This window comes from Chrysemys picta, chromosome 11, assembly GCF_011386835.1.
Source record: "Chrysemys picta bellii isolate R12L10 chromosome 11, ASM1138683v2, whole genome shotgun sequence".
Classification (NCBI taxonomy): domain Eukaryota; kingdom Metazoa; phylum Chordata; order Testudines; family Emydidae; genus Chrysemys; species Chrysemys picta.
The window spans coordinates 75523183-75542601 of record NC_088801.1 but is presented as its reverse complement, the minus strand read 5'-3'; the positions used below and the strand labels follow the sequence as shown (position 1 = coordinate 75542601).

Sequence of the window (19419 nt, the reverse complement as noted above, 5' to 3'; positions counted from 1 at the left end):
TGTTCCAATAACACAGGCTGTGCAGCCCGTCCATTAATTCACTTAGTGTCACCTTGGACCTCTAGGGGAGAACATGGCGTTTTCCTGCCCACCTTCCTCAGGCAAAATCCCCAGGCACTTTGTGGCAGTTTTTCATGAGAAAAGTTGGCTGAGACCATAGTCTCAAATATCCTGCCTGACTGCCCAGAGCGGAGAGCACCAGCAGACCCGGACCATAGACACCAGCAACGGCCATTACAGCGTTGGTTGATTAGTCCCCAGGCCTGCTGAGGAGAAAGGAGCAAAAATGTGCAAAGGGGTCTCGGCGGCATCCTGTACTTCAGAGGGAAGCAAATGTTTCAGTTGGTCTCTAACCTCACCTATACTCCCATTGTCCGTTTATCTGCCCACACAGACGTGCAGGAGAGCTTCAGATGAACTAGGACCCAAAGGGCATAAGAACTGCACAGAGATGCTCTTTAAACCCAACCAGGCCAGAGCGCTGTTAAGGCTAAGCGTTAACAGTCCCTGCTCCCCAGAGCTGCCCCCAGCCAGGCCAGGATGTGGGGGCTCCTGGCCGGTTCCCCTTCTGAAGTCTAGGGTGGGATTTTCCACCACGCTGCCCGGTGGCCTCACTCTGAGATCCCATCAGAGCAAACGGGGGTGTTCCCCCAAGGCCTATGGGAGCGGAGCTAGACTGACACTGGGCAGTGTCAGCATCCCAGCCTCAATGTTCTCTCAGGCTGGGTGCTGCCTAGGCCAAAACTCAGTGTGTGCCCGGCCCAGCCCCTTGTTGCCAAGAAGGCTAACGGCATTTTGGGCTGTATAAGTAGGGGCATTTCCAGCAGATTGAGGGACGTGATCATTCCCCTCTATTCAACATTGGTGAGGCCTCATCTGGAATACTGTGTTCAGTTTTGGGCCCCACCCTACAAGAAGGATGTGGAAAAATTGGAAAGAGTCCAGCGGAGGGCAACAAAAATGATTAGGGGGCTGGAGCACATGACTTATGAGGAGAGGCTGAGGGAACTGCGATTGTTTAGTCTGCAGAGGAGAAGAGTGAGGGGGGATTTTATAGCTGCTTTCAACTACCTGAAAGGGGGGTTCCAAAGAGGATGGATCTAGACTGTTCTCAGTGGTACCAGATAACAGAACAAGGAGTAATGGTCTCAAGTTGCAATGGGGGAGGTCTAGGTTGGATATTAGGAAAAACTTTTTCACTAGGAGGGTGGTGAAGCACTAGAATGGGTTACCTAGGGAGGTGGTGGAATCTCCATCCTGAGAGGTTTTTAAGGTCAGGCTTGACAAAGCCCTGGCTGGGATGATTTAGTTGGGGATTGGTCCTGCTTTGAGCAGGGGGTTGGACTAGATGACCTCCTGAGGTCCCTTCAAACCCTGATATTCTATGATTCAGGCCTGAAACTCCAGGCTGGCTGCAGAGGGCAGGGCCCATACACAGAGCAGCAGCAGTCAGCCTTCTCGCTAAGGAGCCAGTGGGCACAGCGAGATCAGGTCCTGGGGACTGAGAATGAGGCTTCTTAAGGCCCCTAAAGGCTGCCAATTGTTTCCATTACCTCTGTCATCCTGGCTTGGCTTTCCCCACGCGTCGTGCCGCATGCCTCATGTTTAATCTGGTTTATTTCAGTGCTACGAGCTGAACTGTCTGAAGATTATAGGCCCGCCTGGGCCCAAGGGCTTCCGGGGGCAGAAGGTGAGTGACACATGCCTGCTGGGCCGGGGGGGCTGTGCTGGGTGAGTCCTTAGACTGCTGGGCTTGGGAAGTGGGCGATGACACCGACTAGCCAAGCCCAGGCTGTCATTGCCAGGGCCGGCTCTGGCTTTTTCACCTGGGGAGGCAAAAAAGCCTCCCGGCGCCCCCCGCCCCCTGGCAGGGAGCGCCGGGAGGAGGATGGCGAGCCAGGCCACGGCCCCGCTCTCCCCGACCGGCCGGGGCGCTTGGGGGAGGGCGGCAAGCCCGGCTGGGGCCCCGCTCTCCCTGACCGGCCGGAGCGCTTGGGGGAGGGCAGCAAGCCCGGCTGGGGCCCCGCTCTCCCTGACCGGCCGGAGCGCTTGGGGGAGGGCGGCGAGCCCGGCCGTGGCCCCACTCTCCCCGGGTGAGCACCGCCCCCCTCCAGGTGCCGCCCCAAGCACGTGCTTGAAGAGCTGGTGCCTGGAGTCAGCCCTGGTCATTGCCTTTGCTGACCTGCAGGCTGCAAACCCCACAGCTGCAGCCTGGCTCTCCTTGGCTCACGCTGATTCGCAGCCTGGAGCAGAGAGAGGCGCAGGAAAACCTGTCCCCTGCGGCGTCACAAACCCAGCACCACCCCACTCTTGCTGTGCTGGAGACCAAAGGAACTGGGGACCCCTCCCCACTCCCAGTAACCACCCCGTCACCCGGGCTCTAGGCTCACTCCTAACCACCCCCACAGGCTGCCCCAGGCCAGGCTCCCGTGGTGACCCTGATTCTCCTCTCTCCCCAGATGCCCCTTTCGTCTTCCCCTCCCCCACTCCCGGGGTGCCTGGGCAGAACCCTTCCCCTTGCACACTGTTCTCCCCAGGGCACGGCAGGGCAGCCCCAGCCAGTGCTGCTCTTTGCCCCAGGCTAGTACACTCAGTGAGGGGCAGCTGTCACACGCTCAGCTGGGCGGCATAGTCCCCTCCCCACAAAGCAGAGCTCTGAGTCCATATTGTGTGTCCGTCCATCTCCTGCCCTCCTCGGCGCTGAGCACAGCCCACTCCACTCTGGGCTGCGCTCCGCTGGGGGAGAGGGGCCAGCACGTGGTGCCCTCTGCTGACCACGAATGAAAAGTCACGGTGCTCTTTGTGTGCTTTATTTGCAGGGTGCGAAGGGGAACATGGGTGACTCAGGAAGTCCTGGGCTCAAAGGGCGACGGGTGAGTGGTGTCAAATCCCCCTTCCGCCTGCTGGCGAGCAGCACCGAGCTGGGTCAGCTGGAAACTGACTGACTTTGGACTAACTCCCATATCTTCTTTCTTTAAGGGTGACCCAGGTATCGAAGGTCCCATCGGATACCCCGGTCCCAAGGTAATGAATCCTGCACCGGTGGCTGAGCTGTCTGCCTGCATTCTGGTTCGGATTCAGCAGTGGTGCGCGTGGCCTGTGTGCTGCACAGCTGCCAGTCTAGTGCGCGACTTACAGCACCGCTGCGAGGCCATGGGGCTGGGGGAGGGCACACGGCCTGCCCCACAGCCTGCCGGAGTCAGTGACTTGTCTCCCCGGGACTTTGGATCCGTCCACGAGAGAGGAGATTTTTGCTGAAGGGAATCTATTCAGCCAAATTTTGGCCTGCAGCATTGTGACAACTGGGTGTAAGACATTGTTCTAACAAGGCTTCCTGTCGGCTGTCTGATGTGGGCAGGACAGATGGCCCCTGCCCTGGCGCTACCGCGGCCCACCTCAGGCATCCTCAAGTAGCTGCTTGGCCAGACAGGTGCCCCTTGTACTGCCCCCTGCAGGTCAGCAAACAGGCAGGCCCTACCGCCAGGGCCCTTTGCAGGTTGGCCTGGTCTCTAGCCACTGCACATCAGCTCTGTGCCGCATGAGGGCGCTCGAGCAGGTGGGTGGTCCCTAAGGTAGTCCCTAAGACCTTGCAAGGGCTTGGGGGAACAATCACCCTGCATGGAACCTGGAAGCAGATGAGGAACCAGGGCAGCTCCTGGAGCACATCAGGAGTGTTACATGCTCCTGGCCCCCATTCCACTCATCAGTCTAGTCCGTCCCGCCCACCACGGCGCCAGGGGATGCTTGAGTAGTGCCGCAGGTTAGCCCCGAGGAGGGGCATGGCAGGGACCAGCTTGGAGATTGATACTGCCTGTCAGCGCAGATCATTATAAAACAGGCAGAGTCTCCATGTTCCTGGAGGGCATTGCATGTTCGTTGGGTGGGAATGAACATGTGTCCAAAGGGGCCGGGTCTGATGGCACCCACAGGCTGAAAGCTCTGTCAGGATCCAGACACTGCTGTTCTGTGTTTGCACCAAGCAGTGTGGAGTGCTGGGGATCTCGGCCTGTCTCTCTCTCACTCTAGCTGGCCGTCTCCTACTTTCTGCAATAGTTGCATCTCTGAGTCCACTTGCCTGCCTGCCTACCCAGAGCCCTTCGCTTCCCCCACCTCCACCCACCCACAGACACTAACAGAAAGGTTTTTGTGTTTTTTCTTGCCCTAGGGTATTCCTGGTCTGAAAGGAGACAAGGTAAGAAAGAGCCTGTGATGCTGGTCTCTGAGCACTGTGCAATGGGCCAGTGGGGCATTTCCACGGGTGCATGTTTAGAGACGGGGCTGGGAACAATAGTAGCAGTAGCTGGGAAAATGGGGAGGAATATTCTACAAGGATTTTGTTCATCGTGGAACTTGACTGTGGGCGTCTCTCCATGTTTGTGGCCTCTCCCCCACATGTCTGTGCTTTAACTTTGCTACCTTTACTACATGGAAAGTGCATTTCAGACTCCCACGACTGAATACTCATCGACAGTGAACTCAGAATTGTAGATTCAAAGGTAGTGTTTGAAATCGAAGTATGTTGGTAAATTACATAAATCATCCTAGGTGGGAGCAGAAACAGTAGCATGTGATTTATGCAACTAAGCAACATGTGGCTAGACCAGGGCTGGTGTAGGCCAGGGTAGTTCCCAGGAAGTCAATGCAGATATGCCAGTTTTCGCCAGCTGAGGATCTGGCCCAGGGTGTGGCGCATTGACAACAAACTGCCCCATGTCTGTGCCTGCGGGAGTGAGGAGGGGGTGCTGCGAGGATGTAACTGAATCGTTGCCCGTAACGAACAAATCTGAGAACTTGGTGATCTGCTTGCAAACACTTCATGAGCAGAAAGGGGCGGGGAGGGGGCAGCTAGGACACAGTGGTCATCATTAGGAGGGGTGAGCGGTGCAGTGTACCCAGAGCTGACTACGCATTGTCCCCTTTCTCCGCAGGGCGAGTTTGGAGGCCTCGGCCGGAAGGTAAGAAGGCATCTTTCATGCAGCACCTATCCCAGCTTAGAGCCTCTGAGAGTCTCTAGCAAGCTCATTACTTCTTTTCCTTTGGTCCCAGGGGGCAGCTGGTTTAGCAGGATGGAACGGCACCGATGGACAGAAGGTAACGCCACACAAGGGACAAGCCGTGCCCAGTCCAGCTCCAGTGTTCTGGTCGTTTACTGATGGGGTTTCCCGATGCCTGAGGCTGGAGAGAAGCTGTTGCCATCGATGAAAATGAAATACAAGAAAATATCAGAGAATTCTTTCCTGGGGGCGGGCAGGATCTGTCCCTCTCCCGTACCTGCCAAAACACCTTCCACAGACCAGCCTTCAGCCCTCCCTTCTACACCTCCTCTGGGCACTGCGGGGGCCTCAGCACCCACAGAGCCCAGCATGAAAAAGGGACTTGATATACAGGCAGGGCATCTCTCCCGTGCCCCTTCCAGGGTGCTGAAGCTGCCTCCCCGCACCACCTGCAGGGCGTCACTGCTGCCTGCCAGGCGTTTCACCAACACGCCCAGGGCTGTGCTCTCTTTTTTTGTTGAAGGTCAATATTTGCAGTCCCTCTCTATCTGGCATCCTTGTGCCAGACCCTCGTGGTTAGCTTTGGGGTTCAATTATTTACTGTGATAGACCAGAAACTCCTAATTCTTTCCCCCTGACTCTCCGGTTTTCTCTCCCCTCTTTCTGTTGTAACCTCTGCAGGGCAGGCTGGGACGGATTGGAGCCCCTGGCTGTAAGGGAGACCCTGGGGACAAGGTAGGAATGTTTTCTTGTGCTTAATCAGCCAAGGTGCGGTTCACCATCGCAGGGCAGGCTTAGCCTGCATCACGAGCAGTGAGTCTCCCTGCCCAGTTGTCACATTGCCCAGTGTTGGGCTGTGCTTGAGAGCGCAGTGTGGAATGCACACCACAGTCTGAGCAGCAAGGTGATGAGAGCTGGCCTCTGTTTTGTTCCCACTAGCAGCAAATTGAGGCCTTTCTTGTATCTGAAGCTGCTCTCACTGCAAAGTGATTTTCTAAGGGAGGTGTTTTATCTGGCAGAGAGCGACACGCTGTTATTACTGCAGGCAGACGGTTCTTTGTCCTTTCCTTCCCTAGGGCCCTGATGGTTACCCAGGAGATGCAGGAGATCAAGGAGAAAAAGGAGACGAAGGCGTAAAGGTACGTGAATTCCAAACCAGAGAGCAGAGCGGCAGAGTCTGGACAGAACACCAAGCGGGAGAGCTAAAATCCCCAGGCCACAGCTGTATCCATCCGCGGAGAGTGCCCAGTTCCACCCGCGGTGGACACGGCCCAGTGGGGAATGGAAATGCAGAGAAAGTGGGAGACTTCCCCTGAGAATGTGTTGCTCAGTTTCACTGTTTCCTTTACCCTGTGTGCGCTGGGGTGACTTGTGAAAGGCACCTGTGATTCCCCCAGCCCTCGTTTGTGCCCTCTGGGTAACTGTCAGAATAAGAGGTTGTGTGTATGTGTGAGCGCAGAGTTCACAGCAGTACAACTGTGGCGATGGATGCCGAGTGTCCGAAGGCTGTTGGAGAGTGCTGTGCTGATGCAGCAGTTGTGTGACACAGCCATCAGATGGCGCATGGGAGAGACGCCAGCTGTGCTGGAGAGGACAGGAGGAGGTAGCTTGTGTCCTGCCTGTGTCCCTGTGAGGCTAAGAACCTCCCCCCCACACCTCCCACCCCCTGTTCTGAGCTGGTCTAGCTCAGGTCTGTAGCCTGATTTGGGGGGTGTTAATGATGTTGATTCAATGTATCAACTTAATTTAATTTTAGGTAATTATTTTTATGTAATAATATTAATAATGATTAATTACAAATATTAATAGTATGGGTTTGTGGCTCGCCAATCTGTTTGATCAGAAGATAAAGTTCTTGTCCCGAATCAGGCTTCACAGAGTTTATAAAGTGACCCTCCGGGTATGACAGGAAGCTGATACTGAGGCAGATATAGTCATAAAGACTTTTTATTAAAATGAATGAAATAGTAAGTAAATGGTAAAACAGTTAGAATTACAAAATTATAATGGTATCAGAGTTATTTAAGACATACATATGGTAATACAATATTATGTGTGGCAAACTTTGGTTAATACTTACCCCCTGTTTTGATAACCTGGTGTTGGAAGACACAGGACCTCGCCTCTGGCGGTTCCGATTTCACACCTCTTGCAGGGGTGTGCAGAGGAAACTAATGCGAAGAGCTGTCAAAGCTGTTTACTCTCTGACTTAACTAAAAAAAAACTAAATGGAAAATAAAGCTTTAGGGAAACCAAGCTTAGCCTAGTCCCCTTAAAACTTAAAGTTTGAAAAGAAACTAAGTACGGCCTGTTAATAGTTAATAGCCATCGTAGATGGGGAGCATCAATACATAGTTGAAGATGGAGACAATGAAGAGTAGATAGATAGATAGATCGACCCCAATAGCGAGGTGGATCGCCTTTTTATAGGCATAAATGCCGGAAATCCTTCCTCTTATGCCCAAATTTCATTCCTCCCCCACAGAAATGTTAGGGTGCACTTACCCCATAGGCTAGTATGGATGTGCGTACGGATGACAGGTACGTGAGCACTTGTGGTGTACTGGTTACATCTGTGGGTACAACTTTGAAAAATCCCCTCTGCCATCCTTCATTGTCTATTGGTCTAGGGAAAGGTCTTAGACATAGGCTTTGTCTATTTGGGTAATAAATGTAGGCCAACTTTACTTTTCTGGGTAAAAGGTCCTGTTATAGATATACTATCTTTCCCATAGCTTAACATACAGGATTTTGGCCTGTAGGTCTCTTGCATTACAGCCAAACTTATTTTTAATATAAATCTATAAACCTATTGCAATACATCAAATACATAAACTTATAAGAAAAGATAGACCTATGCAAGCAAGCAGATTAATCCTTAGGGCTACACGCCCCCTTTGACGGGGTGGTTTGCACCAATGAACCCCGTCACATAGATAGGATTTAGTATCTGTGGGGACAGTTTCAACACCAGTTTCATACCTGGGCAGATTTTGGTATGTATCTAGAATGGGCACCATGTATACATATTCATGTTCCTCACCACGTGGTGCCTGTCTAGGTGTCTGTCTAGGTTTTGGCTTGGGTTTGTTGGATTTATACTGCAGGCAACCTAAAATAAGGAAATTAATTCCAATTGCAATTCCTTGGATAATCACCCATTCTTTTAATCCAAAATTTTCCCCGGGAGGTGTTGCAGGCTCATTACTTTCATTCATTAATCGGGTAATAACTTGCTGGGCTTTGTCCATATCATTAGTAATTTGGATGAGGTGAGTCTCCTTACGAGCCATTAATGATTTTAGCTGTAACCCTAATGGGGGAATGTAGACAAGAAAGGTGGGTGTGCTTTGGATAGTTAAATCCTGATAGGCTGGGTCGGACTGAATAATGGTGATATTCTCAAAAGTGGGAATAGGGGAAATAGCTTGATTTCCTATTAAAGTGGGTTACTTTGGAGTAAAACAAAAATTTGGCTCTGTGACAGGACACTCCAAGGGACCATATTGGTACCTCTTTTGGTTGGTAACCACGCAAAATTGGTTACTTCCAGCATAGGTCACCTTCTCCAGTGGAGTCTTCCACTTGGTCAGCCTCACCAGACATGACAATGATGAATTCTGTATTTTCTCTCCCTGTAGTCCACACAAAACAGTGTCTGTTTCAAACACGTTACACCTACAAATATACTGAGGCCCTTTCTCAGAACAACAGGCCAACAGGCACTTTCCACGTCTGAGTTGGAGTGTGAGAAACCACGAGGGGAGGCGCATTAATGCGTTCCCTATGGTTGTTGTCTTCGAGGTGACCTATAGAATGGACAGCAACCAATTGCCTGTACACATCCTTGTCTGGGTCAAACACTGGTAACGAAACCGTGAATGAGACATACAAGGATCGTGTCATCAGACAATCTTTCGAAAGAGAACAACTGTCTCGGTTGGGGTGAGGTGTCACAGATCCCATCTCTCTCATAGCACCCACTGACAAAAGCTGGCACGACTCCAAACAAGTGGACCGTTCCTTTTCCAGCTTTTGAAACCACTTGGGACAGTACCAATTTAACAATTGCTCATCTTTAATTAGGTCAGGAACTTTTCCCCGTCTTAAGGATTGTAATGCGTCAGTAATTGTACTTGCGACATATTCTCCATACGCAGAGCATATAATCTCTTTCCCCAAATGTTGAGCCCTGTGCTGATCATTGTTTAAAGCGATTAACTGGTCAGAACAGATGCCCTGACTGAGGCTCTTCTGTGAGCACACCGAGTTGGTGCCCACGGGGAGGTTGCACTTCTCCCAGAGCCGGGAGTGTGATGGCCCCACAGGCCAGGGTAGGTGCTGGTGGACGGCGCTCCCCACTTCGCTCTCGGGGAGGATGGAGTTCAGGTTACTCACCCCCCCACTGGCACAGATCAGCCAAGAGCAGCCGCTGGGACCCCTGGGGAACAGGACGGTGATGTCGCGCGTGACCATTGTTCTCTTGCTGTTTCAGGGAGATCCTGGCCGCCCCGGCCGCAACGGACCCCCGGGATCCCCAGGAGAAAAAGGAAACAGGGTAGGTTCCCCGCCATGCTGGGAGCAGGCCCCTCCTTCTGGAACCCATGTGTGATACCTGGGGCCACAGATAAAAATACTCACCGACCCAGTGGTCATGGGGCAACCGCAGCATATAGCAAGGCTGCCATGTCTGCAGCTCAAACCCACGGGCCATGGCCCAGCCACTCTGGGAGCTGATATCTGCCTGATGGCAGGTGTGAGCCCTACCATTGCTGTAACAAGCAGGGGACGTGCGCACGCCTGCCAGTGCCCCGGGTGACACTGAAGGAGACGCCTCCTGCAGCTCACCGGGTGGCTTGGAGCAGACGCAGTGGCCGTGGCTAATAGAGTCACTGGGAGATATGGTAGCAGTGCTGCTGTAGTGGAAAGGGAAATCTGTTCTGTGCTGCACAACCACTAGATAAAAGAAGGGGAAGTTACAGCTGGGAGTGGTGGGGATTCCAAAGAGTGCCTGTGGCCAGGGGCATGGCCGGGGGGGGCAGGGGCTGCACCCCTGTGGCCAGGATGCGTGGGGGGGCTAGAACCTCTGCTTCCTGGCACAGGGGACCACGCAGGCTCTGCTCTCTAGAAAATCCCTTGCTTTGCATCCGTCCTCCTCATTCCCAGCCCTTCCTTGTGTGTGCTGGGCCCCGATGCAGCCTTCCCAGCAGTAACCCCACTGCTCACCATTGGTTGGCACTGGCAGCTGTGGCAGGAGCTTTTGCATCACAAAAGCAAACCATAGGGACTAACAGCTCACAGCAGTAGCAGAGGTCCTGCCCCCTAACTCAGGGGTCAGTGCCTCAGTGTTCTTCCAGGAAACAGCTCGGATTGCACAGGGCGCAGCTGCCGCGGGGATGCCTGGGCTGGGGGGGCAAAGGGCCAGGAGCTCCCCCCCAGTGGCCAGTCACAGTCCCTGGGCTCCCTGATCAGGGGCAGGGACAGGGGTGTCTGGCAGGAGGGGGAGCCAAGCCCCTAGGAGCCCAATCCCCCTGCACCGCGCTGTGCTGAGGCTGGAGTGTTTGGTGTGGGTGGCTGGGTGGGGGATGTGTGGGTGGAGTGACCCCTGCTGTCTGGCCTGCCTGTTCTCATCAAACACACTGACTATTTCCTTTCTTTGCAAAGGGACCTAAAGGAAACAACGGAGCCCCTGGGAGCCCTGGTACCAAGGGAGGCAAAGGAGGCCCAGGACCTGCTGGACCCAAGGGAGAGCGGGTGAGATCCTGAGGGGTTCCTCTATCCCTGCGCACTGCATACATCTCACAGTGGGTGATCCCGGTGCCCGGCAGGCACACTGATTGTCCCCGCAGGAAAGGCAGCTAAACCGCATTCCTGGAGTGAGCTGGCAAGGCCTGGCATCCCCTGCCCGCCCTGCCCGCAGCACCCCCAGGGGACCCCCAGCAGGGAACCGCAGGGATTCGAGCTTCTTGTCTGTCGCAGTCAGAACTGGGATGTAAGACACTATCTTTAGGCTCTTGATTGCAAAGGAAACCTTGAAAACCTGAGGTCAGAGGGATGTGGGACTGGCCCCATTCACCTGCATTGATTCTGCAAACCCAAAGATCACCAGTTAAAGTCCACAAAGTCCATAATTCACTCTGATCACTTTAACCGAAACACCCAGCTAATGTGCTACCCCCAGGCTCAAATCCCCTCTCTCCTCAGTTGCCCCCTTGCCAGCTCCCCCAGAGCTGTGCTTGCAGGCGATAGGGTACTAAGAGCAGAAATTGACAATGCAAGGGCAGTGGAGAATCAATTGATTTTCAGATCAAAGGAAAGTCCCGGCCCTTAGAGCTGCTGGACTGAGCGTAACATCCCTTGTCAGATTTCCTCCATTCAAACCCTCCGCGCTTCACTTACACGAAGCTGCCGCAGAATCCTCAGTGCTGTTCTCAGGCATGGCAGAATCCAGGGAACTAGCTACAGACTGTGGGCCAGCTCCCGGGCGGGGGGGGTAAATCGGCACAGCTCCTTTGAGGCGATTGGCCAGCTCCCTGGCGGGGAGGTAAATCGGAGTCGATCTGTTGGAGTCAGTAGATGAGTTCCAATGGCTGGAAACGGATGCTAGGCAAATTCAAGCTAGAACTAAAGCCCTGTTTTTAGCAGAGCGGAATTAACCATTTGTATCCCTGTGGGAGCTGCGCTGTGATGACTCTCCTAAGAAAATGTTCGGCTCTTGCTTAACAACAAACCCAACTGCTTCACACCATACGGCAGCGCAGCACAACGAGGCCTTGGGTGCTCTCTGCTCCCGTCCTGGGGGCCACACGCTGCCGAGGGAGAGGAAGGAGAAGTGAATCGTGGGCGGGGAGGGGAGACATCGCAGGGCAGCAAAGCCGCGGCAGGTTAACTGAGTTGGTTTCCACCTTTGAGTCCCGTCTCTCTGATCGGTGTCTGTGTGCGCAGGGTCGTCGTGGGGATCCAGGGACAGAAGGAGGCCCGGGGACCGCTGGGACCAAGGGAGAGAAGGTGAGTGCAAGGGCACCAGAGCACAGCAGGGGATGACGTGCACAGCGGCCGGGCTGAGAGCCTCCCCACAATGCTACCAAGCTACCTATGGGTCCCAGTATCCCCTCCTGCGGCCCCGGGGGACAGCAAAGGCAGGCCGGGCTTGGCTGGGGCACACTTGGTCCTGCCAATCGGACAGTCGGGAGGCGAGCAGGCTGAGTGCAGGGGCTGAGCCGGGCTCTCCAACCTCAGCTCAGGGGAAGGGGCAGCTCAGGAGGGAGGCGTGGATGTGGGCTGCCTTCGGATCCATACCCTGAGAGACAGAGCCGTCCGTCCACCCCCACACAGACCCTGGCTCCTGCAGTCATGGAGGTGGGGTCTCTGGTAGAGGAGTGCCCCACCTGGAGTCAGGGGGGCCTGACCCGGGGCTGAGAGGGCAGGGGTGGACACTCCAGGCTGTGAGGCGGGCTGAGGACACCTTGCCCTTGCAGCACTCACCCCAAAGAAAGGAACTGGGCGTGGGCCTCTCCTGAGGTGGCGCCTGAGGCTGGGGCCCTCATCAGCTGAGACACGGCCCAAGGGCAGCGCCGGACAGTGAGCGTATCTTACGACCTTTTTCTGCCAACAGGGAGACCCCGGCCCCGAAGGCCTCCGGGGCCTGCCTGGAGAAGTCGGCAGCAAAGGAGCAAAGGTAAGCACGAATTACAGGCTCGGGGCAGCCAGCAGAGGGAATGGCTCATTGGCCACTGACGCTCTCCCAAGCCTGTGCCGGATCGCCCCCTGCAAGGCGGCCCTCAGAGGAGCTGTCTCCACAAAGTGTGCAGAATATCCGCCCCCCATTTCCGACTACAGCGCGTGTACCCTTCCTCTGAGCCCCCGGCAGGCCCCACTCTCCAACCCCGTGTGGAGCTGCTGCCCGTGGCTGTGCGAGAGCCGAGCCTGCCTGCTGCGTGTCCCCTCGTGCTGACCTCCATCACACGGGAGGGCTGCGCAGAGGGCAGGAATCTGTCCAGATGCTGTGCACGGTCATGCAGGCAGGTCTCCCAGCCATAAGGAGATCGGAGCCTGGTGTGGGAAGCCACATTTCCCTCTCCCCAATACCCGCCCCCCACAACCATGTCCCTGTAATCTGGGTGCTGGAGAGAGGTTTCTTTAACTCTTCTCTCCCTTTCCACAATGCCACAAACGTGAGAAGCCCCGGCCACCTGCTGCCCCTCTTGTGCTTGGCCCCAGGATGGAGAGGCAGCTGCTTGTGGCTGACTGAGGGGGGGTGTCAGCTGGGAAGGAGCCCCCAGAGAGCCAGCCGGGGGTGGCCCAAAGCAGAGGAAGCGGGGAAGAGGCCCCCTGGCACCGCCCCTGGCAGGAACGCTGAGCTGGGCCTTCCCCGATAGCATAGCCCTGCCCGGGGAGCAGAGTTCGAATGCTGAGCACTTTGTCCCGTGTCAGCCGGGGAAGGGCACATCGCATTGTGTGCTCAGGCAGACGCTCTGCCGTGAGATAGTGCAGCGCCAGGAGAGCATCCCTCGGGCAATCTGCACCCCCGGAGCAGCAGCGAGAGGCTTCCCCTGGGAGAGGGGACGCTAACAGCAAAAGGTTCACCACTCAGAGGTGCCCAGATGGGAGCCTAGGACTGCCCAGGTGCCCTGGTTGACCCCACCCCATCCAATGCCCTGCAGCCAGTGGTGCCTGCCCTACACTCGGCACTGCCCGTTAGATGCTGAGAGCTGGTGTGTGCCTGTCTGCTCAGTGTGCTGACCTGTCTCCTTGCTTTGTTCCTCAAGGGCGATCGAGGACTGCCGGGGCCCCGAGGCCCGCAGGGTGTCGAGGGAGAGCCAGGCAGGCCTGTAAGTTTCCCGGTGATTGCGGAATAGTGAGTGACTTTGATAACAGCCCCCAGTATTTACAAAGAATGATACGAACGTCCGCTCACCCTTCCCACCTCCCAGCAGTGGGGCCAGCATATTTTACAGATGGGCACAGGGTCAGAGCCAGGATCAGAATCCAGGGCCCGTTCAGTAGCTCCTGCCGCTGTGCTCGGTCCACTAGGCTGCACTGCCTCTCTCAGGCCGGACTTCCTGGTCGCTTGGCCAGAGCTGCCCCTTTGCGCCCTGGTTTAGTTGGTGGTTAATTCCAGCGTCACTTGGTGGCAGTAGTGGTTTCCCCCTGGAGCCCATTAATGCCAGAAGAGTTAGGTGCATGGGCCCTGCGGGGATGCGAGCAGCAATTGAAATGTGGAATTGTTCTGTGTTACTTTAACCCCCCGTATCCCCCAAGCCATCCCCAACACCATGCCCTGGCCCAGTGTGCGATCGGTGTCCTCTGCTTATCCTGCTCTCTCCCACGCTGTCTTGCAGGGATCTAGTGGGAACCCAGGCGACAAGGGCCCAAGGGGCAACCAAGGACCCCCAGGACAAAAGGTAAAGTCTAGACGTACGTCCAGTGCAGTAGAAAGGGGGGAACCAACGGCTTCACCTGTGTACTCCATGGGGGCAGTGAACGCCCCCACCTCAGTCTGCACCTCTAAGACCCACTCTGGGTTCTCACCTGCCCCCTCCAGCCGTGGCAGCTTAGTCCTTCCCTTGGCCAAAGCCACGCTGGTGACACCTGGGTGAAGCGTCCAGGCCCACACCGGCTCCCTGTCCAAACTCTCCTCCCGTCAGGCAGCCCTGCTGTTTCTGGAAGGCTGGTGCTGTTGGTTTCAGAGTCCTGTGCTGAAGTCATTGCTGCCCATAGCCCCATTCCTCTGCCTTACCAACCAGGGTGCTCCGTCTAGAGCGCTGCAGGGCCCAGCGGCTAGCCAAGCCAGTGACCCAAATGCAGAGATTGCGGGTATGTCTTCTAGAGAGAGAAGCTCCCCGACTCACTGGCGCCGCTAGCTCAGCCCGGGCTGGGTTTTAACATTCTGGCTTCACTGAACCGTTCTCTCTTTCCCCCCAAAGGGAGACCAAGGCAGACCTGGCTTCAGCTACCCTGGCCCTATAGGACTTAAGGTACGTATGGCTCAGGCAGAGGCGGATTAAGCTTTTGTGGGGCCCTGGGTCAGAGCAAGTGGGGAGCCCCTCCCCACCCCTTCTGCTTGCAGTCCCCCCAGCTTCCCCGCTGCACTCCTGCTGGGGAAAGGCGGGTTGGGTCGCAGGAGCGCCGGGCAGGGGGAGCGGGTTGGGGCTCAGGGGCGCCCATTTTTCTGGGGGCCCCCAATTGGCCGGGGCCCCTGGCCCTGGGTCCCAGTGGCCAGTGGCTAATCGGCCGCTGGGCTCAGGCTGTACATTCCTGCCCCGCACACTAGCTGCTCTGGCTGCAGCAGGCCGTGCAGGGGAAGTCCCAGCTCTCCGGGCTGAGCCATCTGAGAGAAGGAGAGGAGGGAGCTTTTGGGAGGAAGCCTTGTTGGAGCCAGATCCGGAGAAAGGGGAAAGCTGCTGTCCCGGCGCTAGCGTGGCAGTCAGCTGAGCGGCCTGGCATCACTCTGCAGCTGAAACCAGTGGGGAATCCTTCCCGCACAGCAGAGGAGCTGGCATGGAAGGGGCGGTGAGAGGCTGGCAGGAGAGTTCCATTGTCAGGATGAAGCGTTATTGCTCCCCTGAATAAGGAGGAACATAATGGTCCTGTGGGAGGGTCAGGTTCCCTCAGGTAATAAACTAGGGTTTGCATGTTCCGTATCTGGCTAAAGGTGGTGTGAGGAATGCAGGTCTGGTACAAGACCCACCTGCTCTAAACATCCCCGCTGAATCCGACTCTGCGTTGAACAGGCGACTGACTGGTCTGCGTGTTAAATAGCTGTCTGCGGATTATCCCAGCCTGAGCCAGCTGTGCAGTGCTATGTGGTCCCACCACCGCTCTGCCGGGGAATCTTACCCTCTGCTTACAGCAGTCATCCACTCGCTTGTGGGGCTTCAGGGCCAGAGCCAGAGCCCCTTCCACTGTGGAAAGCCTCCCACTGACTCCAGTGGGCTCTTCTGGCTGGGCTGGCAGAGGTGCTGGGGACCTGTCGTCCCCACAGAAGTCCAGGGGAGTTGCAGGGGCTCAACCCCCTCCTAAAACCAGGCCACAAGTATATTGGTGTATTATTTTGAAATGTGCCCATCACCGTTGTCTCTGGGCACATGTGCAGCAAATTTCAATCCAGCACAAAACTGAAGCTAACTAACTCCTGTCTGTTCCCAGGGCGACAAAGGCGAGAATGGGTCACCAGGTCCAGAGGTACGGGGTGTGTGTGTGTGGGGGGGGGGGGGGGTGTATTTATGAGGCTATCGAATTAACCACTGAGCTGAGCAGTTAGTTCCTGGCCTGTCAATGAGTGACAGAGGAACCCTGCACTGATGGGCATGGCTGAACTGTGACCTGCGAGCAGCTCTGTTGATCCCAGGGGGCACTAACCTGGTGACCTGTGTCCTACCAGCAGCCCCATTGGTCCCAGGGGTGACTCACTGGGGGAAGGGTGTGCAGGACCCTGATCCATTTGGTTGGATTTAGCGATGTGTGTACACACAGACACAGGGGCTAGTGTCGCTGTGTGCGCTGCCCTCTCTCAGCACACGCAGTCCAGGGAGGATGCTGAGAAATAACTGTCCTCCAACCCTAGCATTGCCCTGGCACTGACAGACCTGTGCCCTCAGGGTGGCACCCAGCCTGGGAAGGGCCCTAGCAAGGCCCGCTGCCGCCCCGGGCAAGGGGAGCTGGCACAGTGGCCGTGCAGGGAGCCATGGCGTGCCCTGCCCCTGGGGTCGTCCCTCAGGGAATACTGGGGCTGGACCAGCAGAGGGGCCGCTGGAACTGTGCACAGGTGGCCAGGAGCCCCCACTGAGAACCCTGCAGTGGCCACAGGGGACTGGTTCAGCCCACTGAATCACTAGGGGTCTGTCCCTTGTGGAGCCTTGGCCTGGCCCCTAGTGCCACACGCAGGCCTCGGCTTGGGCTTGGTGTGGGCCAGGAGGGATCCACCCACAGCAATGGGCTACCAGCGGCATTTCTCCTCACCACAGAGCCCAGGCGCTGTGTGCTGGTGGTGGGCCGAGGGGCACAGGCGGGGTGGTACCAGGTGAACTATCCAGAGTAACTAAGGACACACAGGTATATAGTCAGTTCTCCTCCTCGCCCTCACACTTCGTATGTTGGTCATTCCAGGTTTGTACAGCACCTAGCACAATGAGGCACCAGTCCAGGGTGGGGCCTCTGGATGCTACCCTGGTAAACGCTGCAATCTAGTGGTGACACTCAGAGGCAGATAGCTACATGCTAGCAGCAATTACCGAGCCTCAGCTTGCCAAAAACCCTACGTACCTCACAGTAATTACCCCTGCATGGTGCACATTGACATGTGCCAGGCATATCTCCGTTCGGTGCAGCATTCAGCACTAGGGCCACACGTTAGCTGTCTAACTTCCAGCAGGAGTTAGTCCCATGCACAGGATCACCAAGCTCGCCCGTTGACACACCTGGCCCTGGAGCTCTTCCAGGCATGTGTTTTTGGAGTAGTAACCTGATGTTTCATAAAGCGTCCCCCTTCTGAAACGAATGGCTGGGAAAGCCAGATGTCTGCAGAAATCCCACTTCCTCTTCCGCACGCCTGGGGCTCCTTGACGACAGGCGACCTGTGCACGGACTGCGTTTCTGGGGCAGGAGATCAGCCCGGGCACCGCTGGTGTCTAACAGCAGTGCAGCTTTCCCAGCACATGCTCTGGACTGCCATCACATCTCTCTTCCTCCTTTGAACAGGGCGGAAGGGGTGACGTGGGAGAGAAAGGCGAGCCTGGGCTGAAAGGAGGCAAAGGGGGTCCTGTAAGTACACTGTCAGTGCCGCTCCCATGTCCAGGCCCTGCTTTCCTACCGTGGGCAGGGCACCCGTGCTGGCAGAGGTAGAGGGGACGACATACGGACCCTGCTGTTCTGCACGTCTAGCCTCTGGGGTGCCTGGGTTAAAGGTCAATAGAGCACCCACCTGGCATTGCTACTGCACCCCAGCCTGGGCAATGCCCGTCTCGTTACACTGGGAGTGTAGCTGGGATCACTGGTTCAGATTTCTGGCTGGGGGACAAACTGGCAGCTTATGGGCCATGCCACTTGCAAGACCAGAGCACACCCTGCATGTGGCTGGATGCTGGACGTGTTGCCTACCTGGCCCCTTAGCACACCTGGCCCCCGTACCAGGAACCAAACGTTTGCCGTGAGATCTGCCTGAGTAGAGCACAGCCACTCCTGTGGCTAGGAGCTAGTGTCCAGCAGGAGAGGCAAGGCCCTTGGGTACTCAGCTGGGGTGTGGGGGGGCTCTTATTTCAGCAGTATCGCCCATGTCATGCCTGTCAAATTCATTCCTTTTCTCTTCCTGCCAGGGTGACCCCGGCCCGCCCAGCCCACGAGGCCCTAGAGGCATCAAAGGCGACAGGGGTGACGAGGTACCGTACCGTGGCACTGTCAGATCGGTTGCGCCCAGCTGCTCCCTTTCTCCCTCCATCTTATGCGTGCTTGCAGCAGCTAGGCTGAAGAAGTCCTGGTAGGGCCTCCCCCTGCTAGACTGGCAGGGGCTGCTGCCTCGTGGGCCAGCCATTAATGATTCCAGCTAGGCACTCTGGGGCGGTTACCGTTCCCCTTCCTGCCAGCCCCTGCATGAATCCAGCCCCAGATCCCAAAGGTGAGTCCAGGAAAGGGCATGACACAGCTGTGTTCTTCTTACAGGGTGACCCGGGCTCACCCGGAGATCCTGGCCTAACCGTAAGTAGAGACAGGTTCCTAATGACCTCCTACGGATACAGCTAGGGGGCGGGGGGATGACGCCCACCCAGGGACGGTTTCCCCTGCGGCATGCTGAGTGGGACTGAGACGCCGAGGCAGATCCTGCTCTTGGTGCCAGGGATGCAGCTCTGGCTGGACTCACCCCGTAGCACCGAGCAGCAGTGAATGCCCCTGTTGGCCACAGCACTAGCAGGAGAGCGGCGTGGGCCTGGCCACAGCCAAAGTGGAGTCTGAGGGAGGGAATGCAGAAGGGAAGCTGTGCTGTGGGCCGGGAATGGTGGGGGCACTCCCACCCTACGGGCAGGCTGGCACTCACCAGCGCTCTGCTCCTTGTGTTTTGCTGGCAGGAATGCGATGTGATGACCTACGTGAGAGAAACCTGCGGCTGCTGCGGTCAGTCCAACGCTCTTCTCTTTGGGGGCTCGGTCAGCGCTGGGCAGCTTGGCTCTGAACCCGGAGCATGCTGTGTGTCCCTTGGGGGTCCCTCCCCAGTCATCCCCCTCCGCGCCTGTGGTGTTAGCAGGAAGGTCGTACGTGGCAGACCTTGCCCCGAGGAGAGGGCCAGCTCTCCCCTATGTGCCACTGACGGCCTCAGAGTTGGGGCAGAGCAGGACTATAGTGGGTTTGCTCACAGACAGTATCGTCCGCACACACAGCTGTTGCCCGTTGGCACCGTTCGTGCTGAGCATGCCCTGCCCGTTGGGGTGATGGA

At 56.5% G+C, this 19419-nt stretch overlaps 1 protein-coding gene across 2 annotated transcripts in view; it reads left to right on the top strand.

Annotated features, from left to right (window-relative positions):
• COL6A2 (collagen type VI alpha 2 chain) overlaps positions 1-19419 on the top strand; it is a 48132-nt gene that overhangs the window by 14555 nt on the left and 14158 nt on the right. For both annotated transcript variants that reach the window (XM_024111710.3, XM_065562223.1), the window contains exons 5-24: positions 1625-1690; positions 2820-2873; positions 2980-3024; positions 4166-4192; positions 4929-4955; positions 5047-5091; positions 5676-5729; positions 6071-6133; positions 9490-9552; positions 10659-10748; positions 11940-12002; positions 12610-12672; positions 13763-13825; positions 14336-14398; positions 14921-14971; positions 16143-16178; positions 17694-17756; positions 18308-18370; positions 18651-18686; positions 19055-19100. In XM_024111710.3, coding sequence (XP_023967478.2) covers positions 1625-1690; positions 2820-2873; positions 2980-3024; positions 4166-4192; positions 4929-4955; positions 5047-5091; positions 5676-5729; positions 6071-6133; positions 9490-9552; positions 10659-10748; positions 11940-12002; positions 12610-12672; positions 13763-13825; positions 14336-14398; positions 14921-14971; positions 16143-16178; positions 17694-17756; positions 18308-18370; positions 18651-18686; positions 19055-19100 — 1081 coding nt within the window. The remainder of the gene's footprint in view (positions 1-1624; positions 1691-2819; positions 2874-2979; positions 3025-4165; positions 4193-4928; positions 4956-5046; positions 5092-5675; positions 5730-6070; positions 6134-9489; positions 9553-10658; positions 10749-11939; positions 12003-12609; positions 12673-13762; positions 13826-14335; positions 14399-14920; positions 14972-16142; positions 16179-17693; positions 17757-18307; positions 18371-18650; positions 18687-19054; positions 19101-19419) is intronic.